Source organism: Vulpes vulpes, chromosome 7, assembly GCF_048418805.1.
Source record: "Vulpes vulpes isolate BD-2025 chromosome 7, VulVul3, whole genome shotgun sequence".
Taxonomy (NCBI): domain Eukaryota; kingdom Metazoa; phylum Chordata; class Mammalia; order Carnivora; family Canidae; genus Vulpes; species Vulpes vulpes.
This window is the reverse complement of record NC_132786.1, coordinates 2,192,818-2,205,554: the sequence shown is the minus strand read 5'-3', so window position 1 is coordinate 2,205,554 and position 12,737 is coordinate 2,192,818. Positions and strand designations below refer to the sequence as shown.

Genomic DNA, 12,737 nt, shown 5'->3' with positions numbered 1-12,737 from the left:
TGTTTGAAAACAGTATACCTTTTTTTTTTTTCCAGTTCCAAGAATCCAGAAGAAGCAGAGCTAGAAGACACGCTCAACCAAGTGGTAAGGCGCTTCTTACTAATCACTCTGGTTTCCAGTAGCAGTTTATCTCCCAAGTTTTAAGGTTACTTGTATAGGGCATCTGAAATGTGAAAATTAATAGGATCATTTATTTTAATTCATATCTATGGTTTTACTCCCTAAATTGAGTCATTAATTTTAGCACTTGTACTTTCCTCATTAGTACTAAGTCTAGACCAACTTAATATGATTAAAGGGGTTGATGAAAATATTTCAAGTCTGTGGATGGTATTTTTTTTTACCACTGTAAACGTTGGTACACAGGCCAGTCAAAATAAAGCACCTGTGTCGGCTGCCAGCGTGTGTTCAGTGCATTAAGTCTGCTCTCTTGGTGATTTTGCTAGATGGTGGTCTTCAAGTATATAGAGGATAAAGACGTGTTTCAGAAATTCTACGCAAAGATGCTGGCCAAAAGACTCGTACATCAGAACAGTGCCAGTGATGATGCCGAGGCGAGCATGATCTCAAAATTAAAGGTAAATTTGATCATGTCCTGAGAAAAATCCAGTTTTTAAGTAATCGTGAAAGATCTTAGCTGTTGCAGGTTGTCAGTGGGCAGAGTCGCTAGTCTAGGTAACAAAGAGTTTGTATGGAATGGGCCCTGCTGCTCCGCTACAGGGGGGTTGTGACAGGTCAGGCCTCCCCTCCCTGTCTCACATGCTTTGCCAACCCATCCACGCTGCTCTCGGAGGGGCCTCCTGTCCTGTCAGACCCGGCTCTGCAGTGCTCACCACCACAGCATCTCCTACTCCGCACATTCGGCCCCACTCTGTCTTCACGTACCAGAACCACTCAGGGTGACGCTCAGCCCACCTGCATGTGGTTGGCTTTGAGTTGGTTTGTGTTTGTTTTGCTCTGGGTTTAGTTCACTGTCTGCGATTGTACCTGCAGGAAGACAGCGTTTTACTTGATCGTTGATCAGTTATTTCATTATCCAGCCACCTCTGCACTGAGCTTGTGCCTGCTGACCTGTTGAGTGCTGTGATGTGTCTTAGACCTATTTCACTTCGACCTGAAATTAGTTATGTGGGTATATTGTTCTGCTCAAACTGCCATAACAAAACACCATGGACTGGGGGCTTTAACACTAAAAATTTATTCTCCCAGTTCTGAAGGCTGGAAGTCCAAGATCCAGATGCTGGCTGATTCGCTTTCTGGTGAGGACTCTCTTCCCACCATGGTGACAGCCGCCTCCTCGCTGTGCTCCAATGTGGCGAGGAGCAAGAGCAGACTCTGGCTTCTTCTTACAAGAACCCTAATCCCATCAGGAGGGCTCTGTCCTCATGACTGCATCTGGCAATCATTTCTCCCAAGACCCTACCTCCCAATACCATCACGCTAGAGGTTAGGGCTTCAGCATAGGAGTTTGGGGGACACAGAGTTCAGCCCCCCAGTAGTGGAATAGAGACATAAAATAGGTCATCTGTGTGTTCTGTTAGACATCCTTGTTCCTAGATGCTCAAATGAAAGTTACTCGGTGAAAAAGACTTAACTGCTTGGCTATGGCTATGTAATTTTGGGCAGTGTATTAATTTGAATCTGTACATATTGACCCTATGAGATGTGGTTCAGTGTTACTCCTAGCTTAGTAGCTCTTGTACAGTTGTATGATTTCCTTGTATACACTTCTGTTTCTGTAGAAATTAATAAGATGGTTATCTGGGTTCATTTCAGCAAGCTTGTGGTTTTGAATATACCTCTAAACTTCAGCGGATGTTTCAAGACATTGGCGTGAGCAAAGATTTGAATGAGCAATTCAAAAAGCACCTGACAAATTCAGAACCGCTAGACTGTGAGTATCCACGAGCGTGTATAAGCTGCTTTTTTACGGGCAGTGTTCTCAGAGAAGTTCATGTCCTTTGTGGCAAACGAGAGAGATGACAAAATACTAATAAGTAAGGGTGGTCAGTGCATATCAGAAATTCCGGGACAGGCAGACAAACAGGAAGCCTGGGGTCCTCCTGACTCCTGTGTGTCGTTAGGAGATGGCAGGCACAGAGCATGTCAGCCTTTCCCAGGGGCCCCAGCGGCGTGGCCATCCCACCCTGGGCAGCTACTAGCTCCGGGCTCCACACAGTTTAATATTTAGTAAATTTCTTTAACCTTAGTGTGGATCCATTCTAGCTTTCTCTCTCTCTCTCTCTCTCTCTCTATTTATTTAATTTATTATGAGAAAGAGTTACAGATGGCTGTGTGGATCACAGAGTCAGACTAACCTGAGATCTCGGCTCCAGGTTGGCATGGGGATGAGGCCCTGCTGGCCGCCAGGCCACGCTCTTGTTGTCAGGTCCGCGGGGTGGCACCCGGCACGTGATGCTGACATCATCGTATGGTAGTATTGTCTTTATAAGCAAAAAATGGGAATTTTACCTTTCCCTGAAACTGAAGAGCCATTCCACTGTTAAATGTGGCAGGGATGCCAGTGGATTCCTCAGCTATGTGATGATGCAGTTGTTATAATTTACAGGTTAGATATCATACGTAGTGGGTGTGTGGGTGTGTGTTTGCAGTTCTGCGCGCTGCACAGAACACCCTGGAGTGAGCCGCTGGCGCTTGAGGCTTCTGTTTCCTGAGTTTGGGCCCCGGTGCCGGCCGTGCTGGACAAGCTCGGGGGCCTCAGTGGACCCAAGCAGAGCGGCCCTATGGTGTCCTCAGTCCTGAGCTACAAGTGAAATGAAAGACTGCCTCTCTCTGTAGGAAAAGAGTTTCCGGCTCTTTCCACCTTTTACTAATTGTACTTGAGTGAAACAGTCTCACTGAAATATGGTCAGTTCTGCCGTTCATACCGCAGCAGGGTTTTTCAGTCAGTGTGTTTCCTTCCATGCAAAGCAGCCCACGTTGATTTGAGCAGCAGCATTGTTGGGTTTCTGGGACTAACTGTGTTCCCGCACTTTCATTCCCGCCCCAGTGGATTTCAGTATCCAAGTGCTAAGCTCCGGGTCGTGGCCCTTCCAGCAGTCTTGCACGTTTGCCTTGCCGTCAGAGGTAAGGGTGGGTTTGTCTCGCATCCTGTTAATGCTGAGCAGAGATGAGTGCGGGGATGTGGGAAGGGTGCGGGGGGGCGGTGTCTGCGGGCGGGTGCCGCTCACCCCAATGGCAACCTGCGGGCCTCACGTCCGGGATGGTTTTCGATGGCACCCTCAAGTGCCCGAGTGCTTCACAGGAGTCAAGCACCGGATGTTTGGATGTTTGCGTTTCACTTCTATGTCACCAGCTTTTTGTGCTGTGACCCTGGAGCACTGTGTTTACTGAACGATGCTGTACCGCGTGGTGAGGCAGACGCTCCTCACAACGCTGTGTGTCCTTTTGTATCCTCTGATCCAGCTGGAGCGCAGTTATCAGCGGTTCACAGCTTTCTACGCCAGCCGTCACAGCGGCCGGAAGCTGACTTGGTTGTATCAACTGTCCAAAGGGGAACTGGTAACCAACTGCTTCAAAAATAGGTACACTTTGCAGGTAAGGTCGCCTTTCTGTTTGGGGGATGTATGGTCTGAGGTCTAAACAAGGGTACAACAAATTCTAGAACTCCAGAATTCTAGAGTCCAGCGGTGGGCGCCACGGTCGAGAGGGAGGCCTGTGGCAGAGCGCAGTTTGTGGGGCAGGTGAGCTGAGATCCGATGCTTTCTCGCTGAGGGTGACCGTGATGACTGACTGATGCCTCTGTCCCCTCCTCCGTGAGGCAGGGGTGCTGGTGTTTCCGCTTCAGAAGCGCAGTGACTGCTAAGTGCAGTAACGTGTTTAATAAGCGTTGGGCATGGCTCCTGCCTGACACACACCAAACATGTAGCTTCAGAGGCCGGAGTTGTGGGTACTTAGTTATGACAGCAGCCCTCTCCCTTCGGCAGAACACCTTCGTGTTAACAGTGGCCCCCAGTGCCCTCCATGGCACCCAGTCCTGAATAGGGAGCCCTGTGTGACTACTGTCACAGTGTGCGGAGGAGAAACTGAGGCCCGGGGTCATTTAAGGCACTTCCTTGGGACCCTAGCTTATGTGGCAGAGCCAAAATTTCAGTGAGTGTGGAAGCATAAATAGCGTGTATTTATGTGTGTGAAACATCGTAGAAGAGAGTTGGGCGTTCTCTCCTGTGGAAGCTGGGAGAGGATGGCCTCCAGGAAGCATCGCAGCAGGGTGGAGTCCTGACACTTTCTATTCTCTTTTCTGTGGGGCTACTTGGTTTTTTGCATCTCCTGAGCAGAATTTGTTTCATTTAAAGTTCTTCAGACTTCAGCTGTATATTTTTGGAGGTTTTTCCACGCATGTAATTTTGCTTCTCTTTCTTCTGTATGTGGGGCCTCAAAGGCATCCACGTTCCAGATGGCGATCCTGCTTCAGTACAATACGGAAGACGCCTACGCCGTGCAGCAGCTGACGGACAGCACCCAAATCAAAATGGTATCTCCCCGCCTCCCGGCCTCCCGTGTGTGCTGCAGGCTCCTTGGTCTGGCAAGCGCTGTGGGGACAGAGGGACAGAGGACCTGGGGGTCTTCGACCTGAAATAGTGATTTCCCTTAGGATTATAAGTAATGCACATTGTTTTTTAAAAAATCTTCGTTTTCAAACTCGGTATAACATGCACACGTGAGCACATGCTTTCCCTCGTTCATTCAGTCCATCCTTCACCCTCTTCCCAGCCAGGCTTTTCCTACTAAGCCTGCATGTCACTTAATTATAGCAGTATTCTTCCTATCAGTCATATTCTTTAGTGACATTTATCTCCCGTGCATAAAATTCGCCATTTTTAAGTATGCCGTTCAGGGTGTACGTAAAATACACAAGGTTTTCACAAGGCCATACAGCCACCACCACTGTCCCAATTCCAGAACCTTTCCGTCCCGTCATCGCAAAAAGAAACTCATCAGCATTTAGCAATAACCATGTTCCTCTCCTGTCCTCTCAGCCCCTGACAACCACTAACTAACTTTCTGTCTCTGGATTTGCCTACCCTGGGCATTTCATGTCCCTGGTTGTGGTGTTTCTTTTCTGTCTGCCTTTCACTTACCATGCTTTCAGGGTTTCTTCGTGTCATAGAATATATGTGTGTTTTATTCTGTTTTACGGCTGGAATACGTTCCAGTGTATGGACAGACCACATTATGTTTATTATTCGTTCTCCAGCTGATGGACATTTGGGCTGTTTCCCCATTTTGATCATTAGGAATAGTCCTGCTGTGAACACTCACGTACACGTTGTGGTAGGAATGCATTTTCAGGTTTCTTGGGTATATGTCTGAGGTGTGGAATATCCAAGTCATAGTGGATTAGCTCATTGAGGAACAGCGTGGCCGCCCCTGTTCACAGGCTCGCCAGCAGTGCATGAGGGCTGCAGGCTCTGGTTTCTCTGCATCCTGATCAACATTTGCATTTCCCTTTCCTTTTTTTTTTTTCTTTTTTTTTTTTTTTTTTTTTTTTACTTTCTAGCCATGCTAGTGGATATGAAGACACCTCATTGTGGTTGTGTTCACATTTCACATTTCCCTACCAACTGATGGTGTTGACTGTCTCCTCAACCTGACTTGACCATTTATATATGTTCATGGATGAAATGTCTGTTCGAATCCTATGGCCATGCGCATGTTTTATTTGCCCTCTACTGTTGTAAGAATTATGTATTTTTTATACATGGAGCCTCTTTTTCATTTGTTGCTTCTGCTTTTGGTGTCCATCTAAGGAACCATTGCCTGATTCAAGGTCAGAGATTTCCTTCCCTGTTGATTAGTAATGCCTTGTTGAAAATCAGTTGACCATAGATGGATGGGTTTCTTTCTGGATTCTCAGTTCTTTTCTAGTCTCCTGGATGTCTGTCTTTATGGCAATATGTCATCGTCTTGGTTGCCATTGTTCTGTAGTAAGTCTTGAAACTGAGACCTCCAGCTGTGTTCTTTTTCAAAATTGTGTTGGCTGTTCTGGGTCCCTTGCATTCCGTAAGAATTTCAGAGTTAGCTTGTCCATGGTTAGAGACTACATCACATCTGTGGATTGCTGTGGGGCGTACCTCTGCATTATCAGTAGTAGGTCTTCCAGCCCCTGACCGTGAGCAGCTTTACATTCATGTAGGTTGTGTTTCATAGTTTTGTGTATGCAAGTCTTGCACTTTGGTTAAATTTATTCCTAAGTATTGTGCTTGGTGCTACTGTAAGTGGAATTGGTTTTTTTGTTGCTAGATAACGGAAGTAAAATTGATTATTGGATATTGATCGTGTATCTTGCAACCTGGTTAAACTCATTTAGTTTTTTTGAAGATTCTTTAATGTTTTTTTTTTTTTTTATACACAATCATGTCCTCTGCAAGTAGAGCTAGTTTTACTTCCTTCTCCTACTTGGATGCTTTTTATTTTGTCTTCTTGCCTGATTGCTTTGGCTGGAATTTCCAATACAGTGTTGAAGAGAGGTGATAAGAATAGGCATCCTTGTCTTGTTCCTGATCTTGGGAGAAAGCTTCAGCTTGTTACTGTTAAGCATGGTATTAGCTATAGGTTTTTCTTAGATTCCTATTATTAGAAGTTCCCTCTATTCTTGGGGTTTTGTTTGTTTTTAGTGTTTTCATCATGAAAAAATGCTGAATTTTGTTAAACTGCTTCTCCATGGAGATAAAAATGTGCTTTTTGTCTATTAATATAGTCTATTACAGTGATCGCTTTTCTTATTGTTGCCACCTTGCCTTTCTGGGTGAACCCTAGCTGGGCATGGTATAGAATACTCTTTATATGATGGTGGGCTGCGTTTGCTGGTATTTTCTTGAGAATTTTTTTTTCTTTTTTTTTTCTTGAGAATTTTTACATCTACATTCATAGGGATATTGATCTGTTGTTGTGATGTTTTTGTCTGGGTTTGCTGTCAGCAGTGACACTGGCCTCTTTGAGTGTCAGGAGAATCATTTCTTTTTCAGTCATGCCTCAAGTTGGCCCAAAATATATCTGCAAATTCTAATAACAAAATGAACTTGCCCCTTTGTGGGTGAGAGTCTTTCTCACTCCTCACATCAGAAGACCTCAAATCAGGGTAGAGGCTCAGGCTGCCACAGGCTGTGGGGAGGGCGCTGCTTTGGCCCCTGTGCCAGGGTAGCCGGCCTTCTGCTAGGAGGAGTGCTTCCTGTGGGGATGCTCTCCTCCCTGGGACACATCGTCCCTCCATCGGATTTAACTCTCAAGTGACTCCTCTGTCCCCATCCTGCTTGAGGGGTCCGGGCTTGTCACTAGACCAGAGGCCTCTCGCTTTTGTAGCTGTAGGTTTGTACCCTCGGACCAGAATGGGGATCTCTCGAGGCAAGGGCGGGCCCGCTCTGCCCCTTGGGGTAGGTGGTGAGGGCAGGTGGCATGCAGGCATCGGGCAGATGCTGTCGTCTGGTGTCGTGGGACACAGTGGTAGAAGGGCCTAGAAGTGGCCCCCCAGCCATGGTCACAGGCGAGGAAATAGCCAGAGGCGCCCACGGTGCTAAGAGTTGAGCAAAGGAAATGGACAGTGGGGTCATGGTCACCGAGTGCCGCCGTGTTCGTGAGCAGACTGCTCGTGCTCTCTTCCAGAAGCCCTCGAGTGTTGCTTTTGTGGTGATCTGTGTCCCAGATGAGCTGTCGGACAGCTAAGGGGTGAATACGTTCCTGGAGGTTGAAGTGAGGAATCAAGGTGGTTTCTGATATTTAAAACTGAGTCGTCAGTTCTTCTGACTAGGTGATCAAGGCCAGAGAGGGGCTGGCGTCACTCGAAGGAGGTGCTGGTGGCAGTAGGGGATGTCGGGACCTCTTAAGCACCCCTCTCCCCCGGGTACATTCTTCTATCTGGGTCGCTGCTGTGTGTCAGGAAAACCAACTACGGGATTGCGTGTGGTTTTTACTGCAGAGAGAAGTGCATTTTTTCTCTTTAACTTCTCTTTTTCTCTTTAACTGCAGGACATTTTGGCACAAGTCCTACAGATTTTATTGAAGTCGAAGTTACTGGTATGTTTGTGCATGTTCTGTGTTCAGCTAGAACGAAGCTCTTTCCTGACATCATGTAGTAACGGTTGTCTTCCTCATAGGTTCTGGAAGACGAAAATGCGAATGTTGATGAGGTGGAATTGAAGCCAGATACCTTAATAAAATTGTATCTCGGTTATAAAAAGTAAGGAAAATCTTAAGTAGGTGTTCCTAGACCGCAGACCCCGACCCCCACCCCCACCCCCACCCCCGCGTGGCTGCGAGTGGAGGCTGGGTGCGGGGTGGCCTCGGCACAGGAAGGGCTTCCTCAGGATCCCAGGTGTCCTTCGCCTGACTTCCTGTCCGGTTTTGGTGGTTCCTGCTTTTGGCAGCCAGTTCCTCGGGGGCTCGTGAGTCTGGACCTCTGTGTCCGAGGGTCTTGATTTTATTTCATTTGACAAAATTTGGGAGGCCAGAGGGCAGCGCGGGGGCTCCTGTGACGCAGGTGTCCTGTCACTGGCTGCGGGGGAGGCCTTCCCGGAGGCGGTAGCCGGAGGAGCGGAGGCCTCTCAGGAATTCAGAACCGGGGGAAGCCCTCCGCGCCTGTCTTGGGAAGCTGCAGTGATTGGTTTCCTGCATTTCTTGACAGTAAGAAGTTAAGGGTCAACATCAATGTGCCGATGAAAACCGAGCAGAAGCAGGAACAAGAAACAACACACAAAAACATTGAGGAGGACCGCAAGCTGCTGATTCAGGTGACTCTGGCCCCGCGTCGGGTTGGGGCTGTGGCGGCGGATCAAAGCCGGTGGGTGGCGTGTGCAGTGGCCGTGGCTCAGGGCGGCCGGCAGTGGCTGAGCCAGAGACGGTGGCAGGTCACGGAAGGCCCGGGCTGGGGTCCCGGCGGGGCGGCCCCCATGGCTCCAGCATGGACCCCGGAGTGGCCCACGGGCTGCGTGCGGTGCATGGGGTGGTTGCCCGGGGTGGTTGCCCGGGGCGTCTGAGGGCGGCTGTAACGGGGAACGTGCTGTTTCCCCCATGGGTGGCACAGGCGGCCATCGTGAGGATCATGAAGATGAGGAAGGTCCTCAAGCACCAGCAGCTGCTCGGAGAAGTTCTCACTCAGCTGTCCTCGAGATTCAAACCGCGGGTCCCAGTAATCAAGGTACCAGAGCCCGCAGCTGCAGCGCTGCGCTGATTATGTGAGAAGAGCAAAGGCGTAGCAGAGACTAGTGGAAAGAACGCGGCTTAGTCATCCATGCCAGGTTTCTACAGAAGGAAATAGGCTTAATTTTTTAGACTTTTTGTTGGCATGTCCCATCTCCCGAGCAGCACGCACATCCTAGAGGGCCCAAGTAAGCACGCTTGTACGACCAAGACCCCAGTTCAGGAGGTTAGAACGGGACTGGCATTCCAGAAGCTTCCCCTTTGGCCGCCTCCTGGCCAGCACCTCTGCTCCCTGGAGGATCACAACCCGCTGAGCATCCCGCCCGCGGCGGTGCTATGGGGTGCTCGGTGTGCGGACAGGGCTTCTAGGGCTCCCGCTCTGCTGTGTCCGAAGACGGGCCCCGCGTCACGTTCGGGGGACCGTCTCGTCTGTATTGTAGGCTGTCCGTCGCCTGCTTGTCCCTACTCTGTGGTCCTCCCTGGGGGGCGCCCGCAGCTCCGGGCCATCGCCTTGCCTCCTTTCTAGTGGGTTCTTGAACATAGAAGCTCAGCGGCTTTCTCTCTCTGAGACCACTCTAAAGAGCAGCTGGGACAGAGCGGAGCCCCCAAGGGTGGCAGTGAGAGGTGACTTCCTGACAGGCAGGGGGAGGGGTGCTGGGAGGCCATGCCTGGGCTGTCCCCAAAGGGCCCCGGGCGACCTCCCCACGAGGACATTGAGGAGCTGGGTAGTTTCCTGGCTCAAGAAAGTGAGGTCGGGGCTGCCTGGGAAGTAAAGCCGCTCTGCAGGGCGCGTGGGGTGGGGTGGGTCCCCGAGTGAGCCTCCAGGGGCAGGGGCACAGCCCAGGTGAGGTGGCCGGGCTCCATTCTCCTAATAAGTGTGTTTTTCTTCCTTCCATTACCTCTTTTTTTCTTAAAATAATGCCCAGAAATGCATTGACATTCTGATCGAGAAAGAATACTTGGAGCGAGTCGATGGTGAAAAGGACACCTACAGTTACTTGGCTTAACCCTTCCAGAAGGGTCTGACTGCAACCTGCAGCGAAGAGTTCCCGGTGGAGAGAACAACCCGAGTTCATAGCAGCCAGCCTGCCACCATTTGAACCTCCCTTTTTAGACCTGAGGCCAACCGCCCCCCGCTGGCCTCAGCCGGACATCAGAACTGCTCAGGATTGATACATTTCAAGTCTGTAAATATGGACACCAACGCCATTTAACCTAATTTAAGAACAGAGGGGACTCGGACCTCCCCTGCTGAGGGCTGCATGCTACTGCATCTAAACCGCTACGTTGGCTACGGGGTTAACAGCTGTCGTCCTGGCAGCACTCGGAGAGCAAGTCTAATGGGCCCACGTGTAATCTGCTATGAAAAACCATTTGTATAGTGTGTTTCATTTTTTAATGTGTGAAAATAAAGAAAATTAAAGGATTTCTGTACAAGTCGCATTTGGTTTTGTTTTAAGTTTTACTAATTTCTACATGTAAATAAAAGATACAATGATGGTGCAGATTTACAATCCGGTGTCTTGCTGTGGTCGGAAAGGCTGCAACCGGTCGGCCTGTCCACACTCGCCGGGGTCGCCGCGGCCTCCTGCCCGTGGGGCCTGCAGCACGCGTGGGGCCCGTGGGGTCGGCCCCGAGGAGGGCGGGCGCTGGCCCTGCCGGGCCCCCAGGTTGGAGGCTCGCACAGCGGGGGAGGCTTCATGAGGACCGCTGGGGCCTGCGGGGGCCGCGGGGAGGGGCGGGGCAGAGCCTGTTGGGGCCCCTGGGTGACAGGCGCCCCCTGCCCTGTACCCCCCCAGCGATGAGCCTCCCGGTGCCTGGCCCTGCTCAGCACCTATTAGGACCCGACACCTGGAGGCTGAAGGTCCGCTCCCGGCTTCCCGTGTCTAGCGCCTCTTTCAGTTGCTGCAAGATTCTCAGCACGCACCGGGGAGACCGGCGGAGACCCCAGGTCAGGGGGTGCCCGGGGTCCCCACCGCGGCCCTCCCCTCCTCAGGTCAGACTGGCTGCGGACGCCGCGGAGCCAAGGTGAGGGGGGTCCTGGGGAGGGGGAGCGCTCTGGGCTGCCTCCATCCCCACCCCTATCCCCACCGGCTCCCACCCCTCCCAGGAACAGAGAACTGCAGCTGTCGCCTTCAAGCCACCACCTCCGGGGAGACCTCGCGGGGCTCGTGCCCGAGGAACACCACCGGCGTCCAGGCTGTGGGGCTCGTGGTCCAAGGGAATGGGTAGGAGCCGGATGGTGGGGCCGCAGTCAGCAGCCTGTGAGCAACCAGCCTATCCTGTGCTCTGGAGCCCTCTCCTTGGGGAGAACATTCGAGAACCCCGGGGGGGGAGGGGGGGGAATGCAGTTTTATTTTTATTTTTTTAAATTTATTTGAGACAGAGGCAGAGACACAGGCAGAGGGAAGAGCAGACTCCGTGCAGGGAGCCCGACGTGGGACTTGATCCTGGGGCTCCAGGGTCACGCCCTGGGCTGGAGGCAGCGCTGAACCGCTGAGCCCCCGGGATGCAGTTTTAAATGTCTCCATCCCAGGGCTTTTTAAGATGGCCCGTCCCCCTGCACGCTGGTCCCTAATTTTCCTTTGCAAGAAATTCAGATTTCACCACACCCGGGTGAAACATCAGACAGGCTGACCCGTCTCTGAACTGAATCCCCCTTGGATGAAGCTCACTTTAGCACTCCCCATCCCTTGGCTGTCTGGGCGGCTGGATCTGATGACCGGAGCCTCCGCTCGCCAGTCCACGCACCTGCCCAGCGGGACCGAGCGGCCCCATCCTCCTCACGGGAACGCGGACCTTTTCGTAAACCGCCGTATGGGAGGTGCGGTTCGCGCCAAGGCTGCGCTTACCTCGTTGGCGGCTTCTAACCAGGACCCCGCACCGCCCCTCTGGAAGCTGTTGGACAGGGCTGAGCTGCAAGCAGCTTCAGCTCTTCCCAGTAAAAGCCCGAAGCTCATCAAATCTTCAGCGGATGCTTTAGTTCTTGGAAAATGGGCAGCCCGGGGGGGGGGGGGGGGGGGGGGGGGCGCAGCGGTTTAGCGCCGCCTTCAGCCCAGGGCGTGATCCTGGAGACCCGGGATCGAGCCCCGTGTCGAGCTCCCTGCGTGGAGCCTGCTTCTCCCTCTGCCTGGGTCTGTGTCTCTGCTTCTCTCTCTCTCTCTCTCTCTCTCTCTCATGAATAAAATCTTCTTTTAAAATAGAAAACACGTTCACCCTCGGAACTAGTCTTCATGACTTCGGTGCAAGCTGAAATGACACGATGTTCACTCACGGGAGCGGCGCTGGCGGGGAGGGCAGCTGCCGAGCACCCGGGTGGACCTGGGAGCCGGGACTTTGCCTTGCTCGACGGACGCGGTGAAGGCTGGAGGTTGGATAAAGCAGGACAATATTGAAAAACAGTTAAGCAGCTTCTAGATGGATTGTAGTTTGCATTTTGCTCAGAGACTACGAAGCACCGACTGGGAGTAACTGACAAGCAGAATGTCCTCGGCGGGGCTCTCACGGGCGCCTGCGCCTTGTCGGTCTGGGCCCGGATGTCCTCTGCCCGTGGTTCCTCGGGACCAGGGAGGTAAGGCGTA

At 51.5% G+C, this 12,737-nt stretch overlaps 1 protein-coding gene across 6 annotated transcripts in view; it reads left to right on the top strand.

Annotated features, from left to right (window-relative positions):
- Positions 1–10,599, top strand: part of CUL1 (cullin 1) — a 99,919-nt gene extending 89,320 nt beyond the window's left edge. For all 6 annotated transcript variants that reach the window (XM_072762797.1, XM_072762800.1, XM_072762795.1 and 3 more), the window contains 11 exons: positions 36–84; positions 447–578; positions 1,777–1,894; positions 3,011–3,087; positions 3,427–3,558; positions 4,403–4,495; positions 7,987–8,034; positions 8,115–8,197; positions 8,642–8,747; positions 9,041–9,154; positions 10,083–10,599. In XM_072762797.1, the coding sequence (XP_072618898.1) occupies positions 36–84; positions 447–578; positions 1,777–1,894; positions 3,011–3,087; positions 3,427–3,558; positions 4,403–4,495; positions 7,987–8,034; positions 8,115–8,197; positions 8,642–8,747; positions 9,041–9,154; positions 10,083–10,163 (1,033 nt within the window). In that variant the 3' untranslated portion in view covers positions 10,164–10,599. The remainder of the gene's footprint in view (positions 1–35; positions 85–446; positions 579–1,776; positions 1,895–3,010; positions 3,088–3,426; positions 3,559–4,402; positions 4,496–7,986; positions 8,035–8,114; positions 8,198–8,641; positions 8,748–9,040; positions 9,155–10,082) is intronic.
- The last annotated feature ends 2,138 nt before the right edge of the window (positions 10,600–12,737 follow it).